The sequence below is a fragment of the Micrasema longulum genome, unplaced genomic scaffold, assembly GCF_059751315.1.
Source record: "Micrasema longulum isolate JH-2025_06_02 unplaced genomic scaffold, ASM5975131v1 h1tg001249l, whole genome shotgun sequence".
NCBI lineage: Eukaryota > Metazoa > Arthropoda > Insecta > Trichoptera > Brachycentridae > Micrasema > Micrasema longulum.
This window is the reverse complement of record NW_028278436.1, coordinates 153,831-173,726: the sequence shown is the minus strand read 5'-3', so window position 1 is coordinate 173,726 and position 19,896 is coordinate 153,831. Positions and strand designations below refer to the sequence as shown.

Genomic DNA, 19,896 nt, shown 5'->3' with positions numbered 1-19,896 from the left:
TTCTGACATTTTAATTACTTTTATATTATTTCCATTTATGTAAATACTAACTACAAACTTTTAAAATAACGGTTTTACTTTTTAAATTTATGTTTTTTTCCTTCTTTTTTGCACTTGAATAAATAAAAATAGTTAATTGATCACCTTAGATCATAGAATTAAGATCAGATATAATGATAATATAATATGGAAACTTTACCGGTCCATTAGAGTTAAGTCTACTATAAAAATATGTAATTGCATTGTTGCTTTCCTCAATAAAAAAAAAAAACTCATTCACTGTGGCACTCGCATACGTCTGTGAGCGCCTATGACAACATTGCTACGCGTTGCTCACAACATATGTGAGCGCGCGGTACCCAGGATTCAAACCTCAATTTCTCGCAACCGAATATTCAAATCGAAATTATTTTTGGCTTAAAACGTGGCTCAATCTTCATACTAGAGACATCTGTCTGTAAAATCTTGAAGGAATGTATTCCTTTTTTAGTAGAATGGTTCAATGGGACCATGATAATTTTCACCCCAGACCGGGAGAGATCAGTTGATATATGTTTGTCCCTTACGCACGTCGGGTGACACAATCAAGTGGGTAAGAGATGCCTGATTGACATGTTTATATTTGTTATTTTGTTTATATTATTCGATATTTCGTTTTCTTACCTTTGGGAGTAATTTATTATAAAAAAGATTCGTAGCGTAAGCGTTCATCTGTTGTAGCGGTGATAAATTCATGGGTATCAACAAAATAAGTGTTTAAATGAATAGATAAAAATAGGGGGGTGCCAGGGAATATTTTAAACGCGAGGAATAGATTAACTTACATACTGGAACACTTTAGTTCCTTTGATTTCGATTGTTTTTTTATAGGGATACAATATCTCCTCCTACCATATAATTACTTCAGTTTCACGTAGGCTTCAGCTGTCTGTTCCCTACACTGACATCTATACTGCTGTCTTAAGCAAAAAGCTACCTTTTGACAAAAATCACAAAATGAGTTAAGAGGCAATGTTCTACAAAAAAATTCAAACCATTCGATAAATAGCAATGAGCAGTAAAAAAATATGTACGTAAAATTATATGGTTTTTAAGTTTTTTAAGCATTAACACAATATCTAGAGATTCATAAGCAAAAACTCAGTGTAGATATGACACACAAACGTTTTATGCTTTAGTAACAACTGATATACTGTGTTTTTACTTATGATTAATTACCGTTTTTTTTTATTTTCTTAAAGTTTATAAATACGAAAACTGTCACGTCTCAAAATATGACTTGCAAATATTAACTGCCTTTTTGCTTATGATGGCAGTTTAGCCATCATTTCCTAAATGAGAGACAGTTTTGACAGCTGAAGCTGGCATAACCGCGAACATGTGAATGTGTAAAACAGAAGTCCAGCGTATTTGTATTATAGGTGTACTCGGCCACCGGCGGTGGCTGTTTCTATATTCCTTACAGTCAAACTACCATATGATAATTTTATATATAAATATATATACAGGTTGCTGCAGCATTTGCTGATTTAAAGGGTCAATAAAACAGAAGATGGTATAGTTATCATTTTAATTATTTTTTCTTACTATTCTATATCATTTGAAATTTAAGATTTCACCATTTTAAATGAGGCAAGTGGTGTCCCCATTGGTGATATACTGATTTACCCAAATTCTGAAGTGTCAGTCAACTCTTTTCCTTCGGTTGAGTGAGGGTCTTCGGTCGATCGGTGTACACGATGATTTGAACAAGGGGCTAAATCGCATGAGCCCGCTGGCCACTGAAGATCGCCCCTCAAAACGATCAGGCACCCGGGGAAATGCAAGAATAAAAGCCAATTTATAAAGATGAAAGTGGTGGTCATCACGAAAAATTCGCCTCACATAACGATCAGAAATTCCAAGGACAGCTGCATGCTTACGTGCAGAGCGCCAAAAAAGACTGCCCGCCAGGAACACGAGCACGGGCGGCAATATTGAAGTGGGTGCGTGGTGACCATCGATCGACCATTAAAAGTAAGTCTCTGCAGCAAACGTGCGCCATTCCTTCGTCCGACGCGTTCTCAGTACTAAAGTGAATGGAAAAAACTTCCCGACCCACCTATTTGAATGAAACCATCCGCAGTCTATACACCCCACGCCGAACCTTGCTTTCTGGCGCCCAATTTAAATCGGCAAACTATGCCGCCCCACTCTGTCAATCCCAACCATTTATATCCCCTGTCGCAAGACCTCTCCATAGTTCATCCCATGTATCAAAAAACCAGTACAATGAGTACATTGCTGCCGGCTTGTGGCCATCTAAAATAACCAGTCTTACTCTTCGGGTGCCCTGACTAACTGAATTATGATAACCCATTATATAGTCGGGTACTTAGGTACTGAACCTGGAACCATACATTGGATGTATGAAATGCTGACTAGTACACTTTTAAGTATGCTTCCAATTGGGGTCAATATACATACATTATTATTAGTATCTTAAGATAAGATAATGTCTTCATCTAAGGCCCCATGATTAAAAGTAATTAAAAGAAGTGTAGGAATAAAATATTTTAAGATACTTGTGGAGTTAATTATGATGTCGGGAAACATTGAAACCAAAATATGTTTTACTTTTAATAAATATATAAGAAATAAAATACGATTTTTCCAAATATTTCAACTTTGGGGGCCATTTTTAATGAGTTGTTAATAAGTCACTATTAGAAAATGGGAACAAGTTGTAGAGCGGGATGCGAACCTCAGACCTTTGATCCGTCACTCCGCAACACTAGCCACGGGACCTAAGTTCCTCTGGCTCTCAGCACCTAAAATATATTGCTCAAGAGATCAACTTGTCTTCAATCAAGGAAACAGTTACCAAGCGATGTGTAGAGTTAATATATATTTTTTCAATTTATAAAGGATCTTGAATTTTAAATTTTTATTCCAATAATTTAGGAATCACGCCAAAATAATACGTATGTATGAGATTTTTTTATTAATTGAAAAAAACAATAAAAACTTAAATTGGCTCTTCTGTAAAGTTGCTACATGTAGCGACAAGCGTGGTAACCTTTTCCTTTCCAGCGTCGATATATTTTAAGTCCTTGAATAAAACAACTAATTCTTCCATATAACTTTATTTAAAAAAAATAACGTATTAAAATATTTTTAAGCCTATATATTTACAAGATTAAGTGTTGAATCTTAATTATACGTTTGATTGTGCCAAAATAAAAATATCACTAGCCCCAATGAACATGTTAAATTAATAATTACATTTCAAATGTTACAGTCATTCCGGGTAACATTGGAATTCAATATAACATTGGACATAAACCTGACTTATATATGACTGATTACTTTCTAAAAGAATAAAAAAAGCTTTATCAAAATATATTTTTTTATTTGTGTGGCACCACCGCTCGAGCCCAAGAGTAAGTATGTTTGGGGTAATGGACACAAATTCATGTTTTTTTCTCAAATGCTTTGGATCAGAAGAGTATTTTATATAAAAAAAATATAGTTTAATGTTACCCTGAGATATTTTTTAGTTAAAAATCAAGAAATTCGTTCATCGAAAATACTTCAGTCCAAAGTTACCCAAATATCAAAATAACATTGGACCACCCATAAAAACATAATTAAAGTTATGTTTTCATGTAATTTTATAAATTTTGTGGTCAAATTTAGTTATATGGAGCATTTAGAACACCAAATAATTCATAAATTTGCAGCTGGCTTAATCCAATAAAAAAAAAATTAGAAAAAACTTGTTGAAGTGGTCCAATGTTACCTGAAATGACTAACAACTTTTTTCAAACGTTTTTTTATATTTAAAGTTTTTTTTATTATGTAGGTATAGATGCCCCTGAAGTATGCTAACATTTTCAGCTGTATTAACTGTTTACTTTGTCTATGGCAGCTGCTAAGGTTAGATGTGTTTTTATGAGCTCGGCGATTTTCCTTTGCTAAAAAAATGGGTCAACAAATTTGTATAAAATTTTGAGTAAAAAATGAAATAAAGTGCAACAAAGTGTGTGAAATGTTAACAAAGTCGAAAATCGCCGAACACATCTAACCTTAGTGGCTGCCACATACAGAGTGAACAATACAGCTGAAAATTTTAGCATACTTCATGGGTATGTATACCAACATAATAAAAACAAAATTTGACAATCGGACTCTCCAAACCCGTGAAATTGAAAATTACCGTTATTTTCTGAACATACCTCGTATAAGAGTACCGAATATATGGTCGTCTCAAACACTATTTACGTCTCACTCTCGATGCTATAGGTATATTCACGAGCGAGATAGACAAATTAACGCGTCACGCAGGCCAGTAGAAAATTAACTTGCAGTACTGCTATAGTACGCCAGTTTTGCGCAGTCGCTTTCGAGCTTTTGTTAGGGGCAATCTCTCTGTTCTCGCTGCAAATGTCAGCCAATGGTTTTTTCATGTTTTTAGAAAGTAGATTTAAAATATTATCGCTTTTGACTTCAATTATAAATGGTTGAAGCAATTGCCCATGAATACGACATTTTTCCAATTTAAAATCTTTCATTGTTTTCATGCGTATTGAATACACAGCACTGTAACATGCGGATGTTTTCGGGCACAGTAGGGGAAGGGGATTAATGTAGTTAGTATCCTGACGAAGAGACTGGCACAACTCGAAACCTGGTAGGAATAGAAAAGTTGACAAGTATACAAATAATTGCTAACATTTATTCAAAGATATATATTATGTATTATTGTTATCAAAAACATTTTTCACTTTGTGGTATGACATTTTACACTTATTTGTTTATAAATTTGTATAAATATATATTATGACTTAAGAAGTAGTATAACCCTGCAGCCACATAATTATTTAACAACTAATAAATGCGTAGTAAAAAAAATGTACATATTTCATAAACATATTACTTAATCATTTTGATATGATGTAAAAATATCAATAAAATTTCTCGGTAAACTCAAAAGTTTAAGGCCTTCATATTTTAAACATTGATCAACAAGCAAAGTAGGCATCTTCTAGACCAAGTCTTGATGATGGATTACAACATTATAAACTTAAATACTAGTTTTTACATGTTTTAGAAGATTCAAGTATTTTGAATTTAAGGACAGACATAATAAAATCTAGTTAGCAATTTTGTATTTACATAATTTTTATGCGAGAAAAGTTTGCACTTAAATTGGGATTAAGGCCAGGACATACCAGGCCGCCATCGCTAGGTATTTTATGTACTTACACAGTCCCACATCCCGCCTTACATATTTCACAAATTTTACAATTCAAACTGAATGAAAATTTTACGATCTGGAGCATGAACTAACACTGTATTCCTTCACTGTCATACTGGGAAATTAGAAAAAAGGCGATTGACTGACCATGTGTATTTGATTGATTACAATTTGACAATACTGCAGTGAGGGGTGCAATGAAAGCTTTTAAAATTTCTTTGTTTTGTTATTTCCGCGGTTTGATTGTAAAGAAGTATTAAATTTTCGCTTAATTAGTTTTAAAAAAATTGATAGTGATATGCGAAACTGAAGAAAGACATAAGTCGTCATGAACAGTTTTGGGAAAGAGTGGATGCTTTCATTGTATAATTCAAACTGACGCGCATCCAGCTTTATTATATCATATAAATTATTATATCGTTAGAATTATGCCGGCGCACGGTCACCGGCCGTGAGTCGAAATTCCAATATAAATTTGTTTGGAGTCTCCGGTCTAGGCAATGAGCGTTTCCAAATATTCCCAAAGTTATTGAATTGACAGTGAAAATTTAATGGCTTTGAAGTGGCTTTAATGCATTTAGGGTATTATTCGACTTATTTTATATGGGATTATGAAAAGATTTTTGGAATAAAATGTCTAACAAGCACACAGAGCATGACAAGAAAGGCACTAAACAAAGGTAGGCTGAAAACTAATTCACACATGCTTGTAGAACGCGAACAAAATGACCTTGAGAAGCGCACTAGGTGGCACGTGGAAGTAACATTCCCACTCTATACGCATGTGCAGGTTCGAAGGCATTGCCTTTACGGTGTATTTTGAGAAGCGGAAGTATGGGGACTAGTCTGGCAATATATGAACGCGAGTTAAATAGCGTGCTGTTATCAAATTTTCAACTGCTGAAAAAGTTACTTCCGAGATTCATCGTTGTTTAAAAGCTGTTTATAGTGAAGATGCTGTTGTCTACTGTAAATCAACAATGATTGAGTATGTCCAAATGCTTGACATACTCAAACATTGTTGAATTAACTACCTGGTAAAAGAAGCAGTATAAAAAATAAAAAACTGTTTTCAGGCGTTGCCTAGTAGGTGGTTTGGCTCAGCCGGATGAATGTCACCCGCATAATAAAGGTTTCAGCTCCTTTACTTCACAAAAGTCAACAGATGGAAGAGTTGAGGAAATGTGGATGTTTAAACATGGGCAGAATGGTGAATGTTACACAGTGTGTAAAGTGGCCACTTGAACCAGCCAACGACAGGTCATAAGCCCTGTAAATGCCTAGACTTCCATATTCCCTTCTCAATAATGTTTTCCCTCTCTGTTGCAATAAATTTAAACTACTTTAAATTGATGGGTGGTAAAATTTCATAGATGCGAGCCTGGAAAAGCCATAATTGTTGATAAAACACGCAGCGGACGTCCGATCACTGTCACAAATGACAAACCACAGAAAAGAATCACTCAAAAGCGTATCGAAAACCATATTGGAATATCCAAGGAGTGTTAGAGGCAGCCTGGCACGAATAATCTTGCAACACGACACTGAAGAGATTCTGCAAAATCTGAAGTTTGAACTGATTCCAAGCCTTCCGATCTTGCACCTTGCGATTTTTAATTTTTTTCTCTACTCGAGAGATCTCGAGGGTAATCAATGCACATCGGGCGATGAGGTGAAGGAAGGTATCAAGTCCTGGATTCGAGAAAAGTCAGAAGAATTTTTCAGTAATGTAATGAAAAAATTTGTTCCATATTGGGAGAAATGTGTTCGGCTTAACTGTGGCTATGTTAAAAAATAAATATATGATTTTCAAGCTTAAGAATTGCCCGATCTTTATCTGTTTTCGTTCATATTCTACGGGCATGTGTGCATTACTTATCAGCCTACCCTCGTGTGTAGATACGAGATGTTAAGATTTAAGTAACGATATGAAAATAGAATAATATGGAATCGTATCCTCTCTGCTTACATCTATAAGAAGCGTAATGGTTAGTTAGTCTAGATAATCTCTTAAAATAAAGGAATGCTGCAAATGTACACATAGAAATTATTTTGCTGCCGACGAATCTAATATTAAAGTCAAAACTTATCATCAGATCAGGCCTAGGCAAACTGCGGCCCAATTCGCATTTTTCTGTGCCCCGCAAAGCTTTAATCAAATTTCTGAAAAGGGCATATTTTTCCTGCCTTTCAATCATACAAAATGATCATTTTATATTGTAGAATTTAATGACTTATAAATATAAATACTATATTGTGAGCGGTCACAGAAAAAGGAGGAATTGAGACCATGTGAAAAAATACACCAGTTGTATCCACTAAGCCGACATTTCGGATCGCATCCCAGCATGTAACAGGCTTGATATAATTTATATGTAACCTTATATACACTTAGGATGCCTTTTCTAACAGTAGCCAGGCTCTTTTAAGACCCGGGCTTGGAAGGCGAGCACTATTCACAGGGATCCGTCACAATAGATCTTTACAGGTCGCAGTGAGGTAAGGAGCTTGCATAGCACTGACCCCCCCACCTCTAAGAATAAGAATAAATGCACTTAGGATTTGTACCGTCTCGCAGTCGCTAAATGCAGCTTGGCTATCGGAAATCTGGGTGGACACCCGGAACAATAAAGTGGAGACCGTGGGCAAACAAAAGAAGCGTTGTAAGGCCACAGAAAAAATAGGTTGACAACATTGCCTCAACAGCCGGCAAAACATAGATGGACCAAAAATACCGGCAGAGCATTCTTTACATTTTGTTAACTTGTACAACAATAGGTTTAATAATACTGTAAGTATATTTATTTCTTTTCAACCTCATAATGGACGAAATCATAGAAGAAGTAGCCGGCTTGGGACTGGGTTACAAAATGGGCAACAAGGTCAGCAATCTAGTATGTTATGCAGATGATGCGGGGGTAGTGGCCGAATCAGAAGACGACTTACAACGCATGCTATACAAATTCCATCTTGTATCACAAAGGTTCAATATGTCTATTTCAGTTTCTGAAGTAAAAAGTTTGGTTATAGCGAGACAACCTAAAAGGTGTAAACTGATTATTGACAATGAATCAATGGATGTATGAATGTAGAGAAAGTGTTAACTGTATGTAAAGATAGAGTGATGTGTCATTCTATCCTCTCTGCCTACACTTACGGGTTGTTGTTAATCAATAGAACAAGTCGCAAGCTTCAGATATATAGAAATTGATATATATAGCCATAATGATTTGTACAATGAAGTCCGACATCAAGTCAACAAAGCCTCAAGTGTCAGGATGTCTAAAAGAGATCACATGAAAATTAAAAATATGCAAATTGATGGCAAAGTTTTCAAACAGCTGGCAAAAAACCAGTCAAAATATAACCATCTTATTTGTGTCAGTTCGCCACTGACCATTTCGGAAATCTAACCCAAAATGTGTCGCATGGTAGACAAATGCACTGACCGTTAGACCATGATTTTGTATACGAACCATTTATTATAAAAGCAATAATAACATATGAAATGTAATAAGCCTTGTAAATACCTAGAAAATATTCTCCATGTCCGTTGTAATAAATTTCAATTTTAGATTTATAAAACACCCACAGTTTTACAAGACAGTGTGTAAAAAAAAAACTTTTTCTCAGAAAATAAGATGTTTAGCTGTACAATAAACATCCATGGTAAAAACTGAATTTTGCGTGAGTTTTTTGAAACTAAAAATGAGGGTAACTATTTTTGTATTGAATCAATTCCAGATGTTATGTAAAATTATCAAGTAGGGTTTACACGAGGACGAGACAAAATTTTCCTGTCTCCGCATCGGACGTACATATTGTCCTCATATAAACAGAAATTTGGAGGACAGGACAACGGGCAGAGACACTGTTCAGAGATAGCAGGCTATTTCTGCAGAACAATGGATTACCCCCCCAGCGCAAATGGCTGCATTGTCCTTGTATAAACGCGCACAGACAGGACAATACAGGGACAAACAGTGCGGAGAAAACGAAACGGAGGTGATTACAGCCGCTATGGAAATACCAGGTTTCACTTGTTTTTTTAAAATTCCACTGGTATAAAAGAAATCATACCACGTTCCACGCGTGAACTTTGTATTGTTTCAATGTCCTATCCTACGCAATCGAGGCTGTTCACGGAGCTGGGATTATCCTCGTGTGAACCCAGGTTTAGGGCTTTAGTTTAGGATAAATACCATAAACAGAAATCAATAAAAAAAAAAGATATTATGATAAAAAAAAAATTAAAAACATTTGGCTTAGTTTAATAGTCTATTAAAAAAATTATAAACAACTGAACCTCCTCATTTAACATGTCCTTAACCGAGTCCCTAACTCAATAATGCCAAAATGTCCCAATTGACAACCAATCGTACCATTGGCACTAATGAGGCTGTGGTCATCTTAAATTTTAATGTTTTGACAAAATTGGGTTTTTCACATAGATAAATAAACAGACTTTCTGATAATATATACATAACCTATTTAAATTATTCTTATATCTCTGTCATCAAAACTAGAGATTTCCAGACATTTGAACATCATTATAAATCCATAGATTTTGTGTCGTACAAGGCGGTTTTTGCTGTAAATGTCAGAATCAACATCCGATATCCGATGGTGGCAGCTTGAAATTCATAAAAAAGCGGTATATATATATATATAACAAAATTTCAGCTATAGTAGAGCGTCTGTCACTTCCATTTAAATTTTTTGTTGGTACATATGTTGAACAAAGGAAACCTGATTCCGGATCCTTTTACAGCCCGCGTTAGCGAAAATAGGATTATTCTTCGGTCCGAAAGATATAATTGACATCACTTCGCTGGAAAGTAAAAACAAATTTATTAATAATACTGTATTTTTAATTTGTCCAAATGTTGATATTAACAAATTACAGCACGGGTGGCGAACATTTCAGAGAAGAGAATATGGAAGAATACAGGGCTTATGACCTGTCATTGGTGGCCACTTGAACGTAGTTATGCAGAAAGCAGCCAGTCCACAATTTCAAACAATTGAGATTTTGGTGTTTTCGGGTACAGTAGGGTCAATTCTATGTTCTGCTAAAAACAGCCAGTCCGTTTTCATACAAAAAACTGTAATAACCACCTTCTGAAAATGTGTCGATCACAAAAACAGCATTTCTCTATTTGCAAAAATCACCCACAGCACTAGAAAAATCTTCGAGTACTTTAAAAATCATTAAAACTGGTCAAATACATAGTAAGATTCTTGTTTGTATTGTTCATTATTTGTCAGTCGAAAACATTCCAACTGTTGTGTAGATTTGATTATTCGCTCGTTTTCATAAAGGTGCTATTATCTCAGTTTCACATTTCTATGGCTGGCTGCTTTCTGCATAACTACGTTCACTTTACACACTGTGCAACATGAACTATTTTGACCATGTTTGAACATCCATATTTCTTCAATTCTTCTATCTGTTGATGTTTGTGAAGTGAAAGAGCTGAAACGTTTATTGTTGCAAAGAGATTCATCTGATCAAATTATTTCACATGCTAGGCAACGCCTGAAAACAATTCTCTCATTTTCAAACTTCTCCCTGGACTGGTCTGTTTCATTGCGAAATTTTGAATTTGTCCAAATATTTGCAGACAGAAACTGGAATTCAGTTGAAAGAAAAAATCAACAGATGGAAGAGTGAAAAATGGTGAATGGTGAATGTTGAAGTGGCCACTTAAACCAGCCAATGACAGGTCATAATTGTTTAATTTGTAGTCAATAATGGTATAATAGCAACATTCGTATTCCAGCTCGCCTACAGTACATAGAACTGACCCCATTTTTCAGAATAAGAAGTCATTGCAAGTCGCACGGACGTTTATGTTAATGAACTGAAATTTATTTATTTATTTGACACTTTATATACATATACGGGCATATTGCATTAAGGCAATTTCTTCCTACCTACCCAAACCGTTCAGTTTGAGAAAATTATAAATACATGGACATATTGGATCTTACAATTTTATACAAAAAATAAAAACAAAGATTAACAAAATAAAAATATATTAAGAAAAATTAACACTATACTGTGAAGAGAGGAGAGGGGATGGGAAGGAAAGAAGAAGGATAAAGGAACAATTGAAATATTTAGATTGTGACATTTTAATCTTGACTTAAATGTAAATAAAGAAGGGGCGTCTCTAACATTAGTGGCACAATCGAGCGGCTACTACTGTGAAAGAGGAGGCAAGAAAATTAGAGCGATGACAGGGTATTAAAAGGGTTCTCTCGTTACTAGAACGAAGAGATAGTCCGTGTTGTGAAAGAGGTTGGATGAGCTCTCTCAGATAAACAGGCGAAGTGGGATTATTTAAAATATTGTGAAGAAGTGATAGAATGTGAATGTTTCTTCTATGCCAGTGTAGTTGCGTGCGATACTCGGTTATGTGGTCAAATTTGCGAAGATCAAAGATATAACGAATACAAATATTCTGCAATCGTTCTAACTTATCAAGTAATTCAGAGTTAGCATCTGTGTAACATACATCCGCATAGTCAAGGAATGGAAGAAATAAGCTCTGGACTAATGTTTGCTTAACATTAATTGGCAAGAAATTCTGTAATCTTTTAAGTGAGTGCAAACTGCTATAAAGTTTACGACAAACTTCGTTAACCTGATCGTGCCACCCGAAATGCTTATGAATGATAATAAGTTTTTGACTGAAGTCATGAATGGAATTTCTGTACCATCTATTTTGAAAAGAGAAAGTGTGGAAAAATTCACTTTTGAATACATTTATTTACTACTACATTTATTTACTTACTCGATCATATTTTGTGAAGGATTATGGTTGTTGACGTGGCTAAATTCTTGAATTATACATTGTTCCACGTGAACTTGCTCCAAAGGAATAAATGGAATGTAGTGATCTATTAACTGCGCATATATTAAATCCGATTTCGTAAACCCACCTGTAAAAGATGCGAGGATTATTTTCTGTGAAACGTTCTCAAAGAATTATAAATGATGCAATATTTGTTAATAGACTGTTAAACTAAGCCAAAAATTGACATAGCGTCTCAAGTTCTCTTCCGGCTCTTCTCAGTCAGTTCTGCCGATCGGTCTGTTCATTTACTGTAAACCGGAAATCTTCCACAACTCTTATCATTGGTTGATTCGTATGATCTAGTGACGTCATTCGAAGTAGTTCGTTTTTATTCAAATATTTTTCACTATTTTTTTTGCATGTTTTCAAGAAACTTTGCCATTGCGTTTTTTGATATCAAAGCAAATATACACACTTTTGTGTATAAATATTGATATTAGTTTATACCGTCTCAGTATATACCGATGAAAAAAGCCGTTCATAATTGCGGCCCTGGTACAACTGTAAACGCTAAATTTTACATCAAAGCGCTAAAAAGACTGAAACACAGGATTCAACCCATCCAGCCGGACATCGCAGATGACTGGAAGTTGCATCACGACAACGCACTGGCCCACAGCGCCTTCCTCGTCACCAAATACCTGGCCAAAGCGGGGGTTCCAACGACTCCCCAGCCCCTCTGCAGTCCGGAATATATGAAAGATATGACTTCTACATCTTACGATCGCCCAACAGAATTTGCAACGGAGAGTAGTATAGGAGATAATGATAAAATAGTAAAACACATTAGTTAAAAACTAATTTATACCTTTGTCATATGATCCTTGCCTTAAGATAGGTTCAAAGTCCGCCATTTTTATTGAGTTTCGATCTTTATTTAGCTTTAAAAATTGGTCTGCAATTTCATTTCCATTTATATTGGAGAGAAATAAAAACACAACATTCCTATAAAAAATACATTTAATATTATTCATAGTAAAGACCCAGCAGCTTCTTCTTACCAATCCATAGGTTATTTCCAGTTTTTTTTTTAAATTCAAATTTTGTGTATTTTTCATAATACTACCGGGCGCATTTAAAATACGCAGTTAAAATTAAGACCAATAACAATGAGGAAGTTCAGTGGTTTTTTATTATTTGTAAATGTTTAAAATGACAGCTGCCAGACTAATGTCAATAGTGACCACTGAAATAATGATCACTGATCATGTACCGATCAAATTGATTTTATCAGTTTTTTCATGCAAACATGAAACTCTGTTTCCGAAAATTGATATAAAAATGCAAAAACAAGCCTATTATAGTGTGCTTAAGACAATTATTCACCAAAAAATAACACATTTATACTTTTTTTATGAACAACATTTAATGAATTATTTTTTTATTCGATCAATTTACATTGATTAATTTGTCCCATCTCTAACGTTTTTGCAAAATGATGTAACCTTGTAAGAACGTCGTTAATAATAAGGTTTATTTTAGTTTTAAAGCTGATTTTATATATTTATGTTAATTTATGTGTCAAGCATTGTATAAAAAAAAATTATCACGCCAGATACAAATGATTTTTCGTGTCAATATAAACAACTTCTTAGACGTTACTACAAAGTTATGTCGTCACTTTTGCTAAAAAATGTCATTCTAATAAAGCTTTATTTTAAGGATTATAGTTACGTAAACCTTGACAAAGAAGCTTGTTTCCTTTGAAACCGGTCGGTGCTGTTTTATTTATTTTATTATAATGAATAACCACAAAGTTAGTGCTTCAAATATAAAATTAATATTGCCATTAAATTTTTATTCATCAATAGCTATATCTTCCTGAAAACTTGTATCAGCATGCCAGTAGAGCAAGATTTGTAATACTCAGGTAGATAGTAAAGAGAGGGAGTTACTGACCACCGTCAAAAGAACGAAAGCCTCATACTTCGGTCACATATTTCGCAATGTGAAGTATGCCCTTCTCCATTTTGTGAAAGGAAAAATAGAGGGCAGGCGGGTTATAGTGTTCCGGATGCAGTAGCGCTCAGACTGGCCCGGGGTGGATACGAGTTCAGGATGATGATCACCAATCTCCGGTAGGAACGGCAAAGGAAGAAGGTAGAGTTAGTAGAAAAGTTAATTAAACCGACTCGATACGTACCGATAAAGATAACATTTGTAATCGACCCCCTGGTTTTATATCACAAACAGAACTGTATGCTTCATTCAACCCGGACACGGGAAAAGTGTTAGAATATTTACCCAAAATCTACGCCATTAATTTTATCATGATAATCCATAAATGGTTTTAAGACATTTAATGTGCCAGCAGGAATATCATTCACTTCATCAAATATAATGAGCGATTTATCGCAGCTTTTCACTAGTCGTGTTATATCTTCTACTAACATTGACTGAAATAAAAACAAAAAAACATTAGTGAAAGCACTTATTTAATTATTTATTTATACATAAACTTATCAATGAAACTTCTTGGTTAAGTTTTACTTTTTATTATTTTGACCAACGAGCGCTTTCGCCTAAGTAGGCATCTTCAAGACTGGTGAATTGTTTACAACGTTTAACTAAAAATATGGAAACTGAAGGAGACTATAGTAGTACCGATTCTGACAACAAAGTCAGCGTTACTGCAAACTGCAAAATTATCCATTTCTGCTCCAATGACATGACGCATCCCTGTTTCACGCCTATCACGTTAATCCCCCATCTAATCTTACACACGCTGAACTCTCCTCATAGAGATGATACTGCTGGTATAAGTTTATTGTGCACTCAACTTTTTCAGTATGGAAGGTAATAAATAATCTTAAATTTAGTATATATTTGTAGGAATCACCTGATATTTTAGAACATCCAACTTATTAGGAAAGTCAGAACGCCCAATGTACATTTTCACATATTTACTCTCCATTCCTTTTTTAAAAAGAGCCTTTGCTATAAAAGAAGCAACATAATTTTTACCAGTTCCAGGCCAACCATAGAGTGATATACTTAGTGCTTTTTTATGATTACTTTCAAACTTGGATTTGTGACCTTTAAGCATGGAAATTATATTCATAGCAAGTGGCTGCCCGAAGACATTTTGCTTCAAATTCCATTCAAGACCTAAAAACAGAAAAATATCATTATTATTTCATATATATTTGTATTTAGTTACTTATTTATTTATCATTAATCGGTTAGGTGCCATAACACTCTCCGTTTCCTTGCTCAGAGGGCCGGCCATATAAAAATAGCACATTTTACTCGTCGAGGTCAAGCATTCTGAAGGATTTTGGGTTTCATGCACTAGGAGACATTTTAATAAAACACTAAAATCATTGACATGACAACGGTTCAAATGAGACCTATGTTTGACGTTTAACCCGCGTGGATAATGGACGGTTGCACTTATTACACATCCCAAAGAAAGGAAGTCCCCTTTAGTACTGCGTTTTATTTTGTGTTAAACTTAGTTGTTTTTTATTTTATTCAGAAAACATACAGTCATACATAATAAGTATTAAAAACAACAATTTTTTAACATAAAAAGACCAATTAAGTTTTCATAAATTATGCAAAAGATATAAACATTAAATGTAACAAAAAAAATAATAAATAAGAAATTCGAGTGAGAAAATAATAATTGTTAACATTTGCGTTTTCCATGGAGGTTATAGTTGGTAATAAATTAAAATAAATAAAAATACCGAATGCACACTCTGAGCCACCCACGCACACACACATGAACGCACATATAAAACATTTACATTACATGCGGCACATATACATAGCATAAACCACTCAGGATGCACATTCAGCGACTATCCCAAATAATCGACCCCATGAAGAAATTTTGTTATATGTCATGCTTCTATTTTATTATTTATATTTATTTCTTTTTTTTGTGTTATAAACCTATTATTTGCGGATAGAAGAAAGTACATTATATACTATTTCTCAATTTACCAGCACATCTCAGTTTTATAGTGAAATGCGCCAGTCTGTGTTTGTTTATTTTATAATATTTTTTATCATCGGGACCTATATATATGATTTAGCGAGTGTTAATGATTTTTCAGTTTTAAAAACAGTTTTCCCTACTTAAATAATAATTATCGTTTCAATGGCTAAATATTGCATAAATTTACTATAGTGAAAAGCGTGTTTTCTTCTACAGCATAAAAACGGAAGTAGAATGTATGTGGCATGTAACAACACTGAAATTTTTTGAAAATTTTAAGGGTGCTTTTCTGAGGCAATGGTGGTTTATTTGGTAAATTTTTAAGACATATTACTTACTGCAACTATTTCATACGTAAATGCATATGAAATTTGATTCATTGTGCATGTAGATAATTTGTTATTATATTATAATTTCAAGTATTTTTTTCAAAATTTTAATGTAGGTACATACTTGAATAACAACACTGACTGCCTTATAACTGAATTACAAAGAAATATGAACCTAGGAAAAAGGTTTTACCTTAACTAATAAACAATATATATTTTTTTTAAATTTCAAAAACAAAACTTTGCTATAAAATCCGGACACTTTCTGAAGACTGATGATCTACCTACATGGATGTTTGTTTTTAATAAAAATAATTTCAATCCCAAGAAACAAATCTTTGCATACATATCTTGCTTCCTCTACATTCGTACATATTCTCATGCATGTGCGCCGATTATTCCAAATATTAACATGTCCGTATTTAAGTATTCGTTGGATTTGGTAATGCCATGTCTTTCTCGGTGTCTGTAACCATCAATTTTCCATCATAAATTTTTTTACACATTCTTTTGCAGTTCATTCACTTTACACAGCCAAGCCAACACAAAACTCCTTTCTTGATTTTGTTAATAATGCTTATATCAGCCTTGCATAGTGTATGGATCTCGACATTATCCTATCGTACATAGTTTTACCACACATCCGCCTGAGAGATCGCATTTTGGCAGCATTCAGCCTGCCTTTATACTTGTTTTTCCAATTTCAAACTTCACTCCCATACATCAGGATCAGCACCAGGACTTTATTGTGGAATGCTACTTTTCCCTCTATTTTTTTTCTTATTATTTACGTATTAATATTACATATTTTAAAAAAAACTTTTTTTTTATTTTAGGACTCACTAAGCCAATTTATATGGCTTGTCGGTGAAAATCCTTCACACGAAAACATATGATCATACTACATAATTGTATAATAATAATTATTACTTACTTAACTATAAGGAGCGAAAAAAAAAATATTTATATATATTTTTAAAATATTTAGAAAAATGAAAAATAAGCAAATGATAAGTTCAAGATATCTTAACTATAAGATAAAAATAAATACAAAACCGGAATACCAAAATTCAAAACAGAAGTGTGTACATAAATTGTGTGGGCATAAAGTCTATATTTTAAAGAACATTATTTCTTTACATATCTATATCTATTTCCATATCTATATATGTATATATCCTATATCTATATCCATATCCATATCTTTATCCATATCTATACCTTCACATACACATATACATATACATACAAACATATATATATATTTACAGTCAAATTTGGTTATCATGAGAAAGATGGGACAAAAAGAATATGCCATAAGGACCCGTAGGGTATATAAATCCGACAACTATTTTTGATAAACGCAAAAGGACACACAGACAATTTCATTCTGATACTCTCTTAAAAAAATAGGTTCAGTTTTGGGGAGCAGAAAACGGTATTACGAAACAATGATTTTATCGATTTTAGTTATGCATCTTCGGTCTGACGAGCAGTTGTCTTTTTCCCACAGTATCGAGAGTGACAGAAAAACAATGTTCAAATACCTATTCAAAATTCTCTGCCTCGCATATTCTCCTAAGACAGTGTCGGCAAACTCATTAGTCAAAAGAGCCAAAGATCAGCAGTTCAACAATTAAGATTTTCTTCGAGAGCCAAATTCCTTAATGTTTTTAACTATTTCTTTTTGATGATGTGCCATATATGTTTTTTAAAATTATTTTTTGTGTTTCTGATCGTATATTTGTGGTGATATACTCATGTGTCTGTGTCAACTAATTGCTCGTCCCGTCTCAAAGGACTTTTAGTCCCATGGAGTTGGGACTTGTCTCAAATAATGAGTAATAAACTACATATGTATGTAAATAAATAATGGCAACGTACCTTAATAATTAAGTACAGTGATGACAATATTGATCATTAAAACATTTCTTCTGGAAATGTCTGCGCACAAAGCGGTTCTTGTTGAATGATGCAATGGTAAAGAAGTATCTTGTAATTAATTTTTGACATCACAATATTTCTTTTAAAAACATTTTGCCCCATCTGCATCATTGAAACAGTTTTACCGAGTTTAATGTGATGTTTTTCCATGCATATATGACAGCATTTGCAATATTCTTGCCATGTATTGGAACTTTCAGCGGTTATAATCCTTAACGTTCTTCTTTAGAACCGGTGGACGAAATAAATCTAACGAAGGTGAAACTTGCGCTGTGCGAACCGCGGTCAAGTGGCTAAAGAGCCGCGTGTGGCTCGCTAGCCGCAGTTTGACGACCTCTGTCCTAATAGAACAAACGGGTTTAATTTTTTATTTCCAAAACATCACTTTAATGTCACAGTTTCACAACACTTCTGCTGGGAGCGCACTCTGTAGAATTCCTTAAATGGAATGGCTCGCTGTTCACCAAATAATAGGATTGTTTGCGGACATTTTTATTATATGGCTGTTTATTATCATATTATGCAACTAAGCTGATCTAAGCGTTAGACACCATTCAGCTATTTTATCTGGAATGCGTAGATTTTTTTAGACATTATGGAGCCGCGTTGTGAAGAGAATTATACTTATATAAGCCGACAGAGTTTGTATTACATCCACTTGGTACCTATTTGTCTTCAGTGACAGAAAGATAAACACTCACCTCCAATATCGTATGGTATGTAGTCATCAGTACAACATTCGGTTAATTTACAATAAGAATGGTATGCGGCACCAATGGCTATAGCTCCGATTCCAAGAGTAATTAACTCCGAGAAAGCCGACATAAACTGTGTAGAAATTATGATAAGCAAACATAATTTGCCTATGTTCATTTTGAATCTAAAATAAAAAGAAGTAAAGGCAAAACTTGTAAACTAGGGCAATTCAATTATTTTTTTTAAAGATCACTAAAACAGAACGAAATTGGATGTGAAGGTAACCGAAACTTTGAAAAACGTGAACCGAGCGTAAACTTAAACGAAATAACCTCAAAACTCAAAATTCAAAATGTCTAAAGCAGTGTCAATTGTTGCCAGGGTTGCCAGACTGGATCAAGCGAAAAGAGGTAGATTCAGAAAAATAAATCGGTAGATTTCGGTTGATTCGGGGGGTGAAGAAGAAGGGAGCAGAGAAAAATAAATTTGACAGATGTTCAAAATTAAAGCGCCGTTTCGCCTAAGGCCGTTGCTTTAAAAAGTCGAAATGACTTGATAAATGGACAATTGAAAACCAAAAGGACTTCACTATGTAAATTACCAAAATATATCGACTCCGGGTTTTCTTTTATTACTTTGAGGTTATGTTGATATTTCTATCTCAACAATACTGTATTTTGTGTAACCATATAAACTTTTCCAGGGTTAAAGGCATAAATATTAATGAGATCACACTAAGTCACCTATGAATGCATTTTGTTTTTTGCACAAAGATACATCGGTTAAATGTTTTTCCATAAAATATATTCAATGATGTATGAAAATACCCGTTCTGTAGAAATTCAAGTATTCTGTTTTGTAAGCCTGATTAGGTATAAA

General features: G+C 34.0%; 1 protein-coding gene across 2 annotated transcripts; it reads right to left on the bottom strand.

Annotated features, from left to right (window-relative positions):
• Nucleotides 1-8,960: 8,960 nt before the first annotated feature.
• LOC148276273 (torsin-like protein) lies at nucleotides 8,961-19,857 on the bottom strand. Of its 2 annotated transcripts, XM_088234493.1 has the most exons (7): nucleotides 19,761-19,857; nucleotides 19,023-19,201; nucleotides 14,942-15,210; nucleotides 14,347-14,498; nucleotides 12,911-13,047; nucleotides 12,040-12,187; nucleotides 8,961-10,070 (listed from the first exon to the last, which is right to left on the bottom strand). In XM_088234493.1, the coding sequence occupies exons 2-7, from the start codon at nucleotides 19,192-19,194 to the stop codon at nucleotides 9,950-9,952; spliced, it is 999 nt and encodes a 332-aa protein (XP_088090619.1). In that variant the 5' UTR covers nucleotides 19,195-19,201; nucleotides 19,761-19,857; the 3' UTR covers nucleotides 8,961-9,949. The 2 variants fall into 2 exon arrangements, with proteins under 2 accessions (XP_088090619.1, XP_088090621.1); XM_088234495.1 differs by lacking the exon at nucleotides 19,761-19,857 and having other exon boundaries at nucleotides 14,246-14,498; nucleotides 19,023-19,278.
• Between the last annotated feature and the right edge of the window lie 39 nt (nucleotides 19,858-19,896).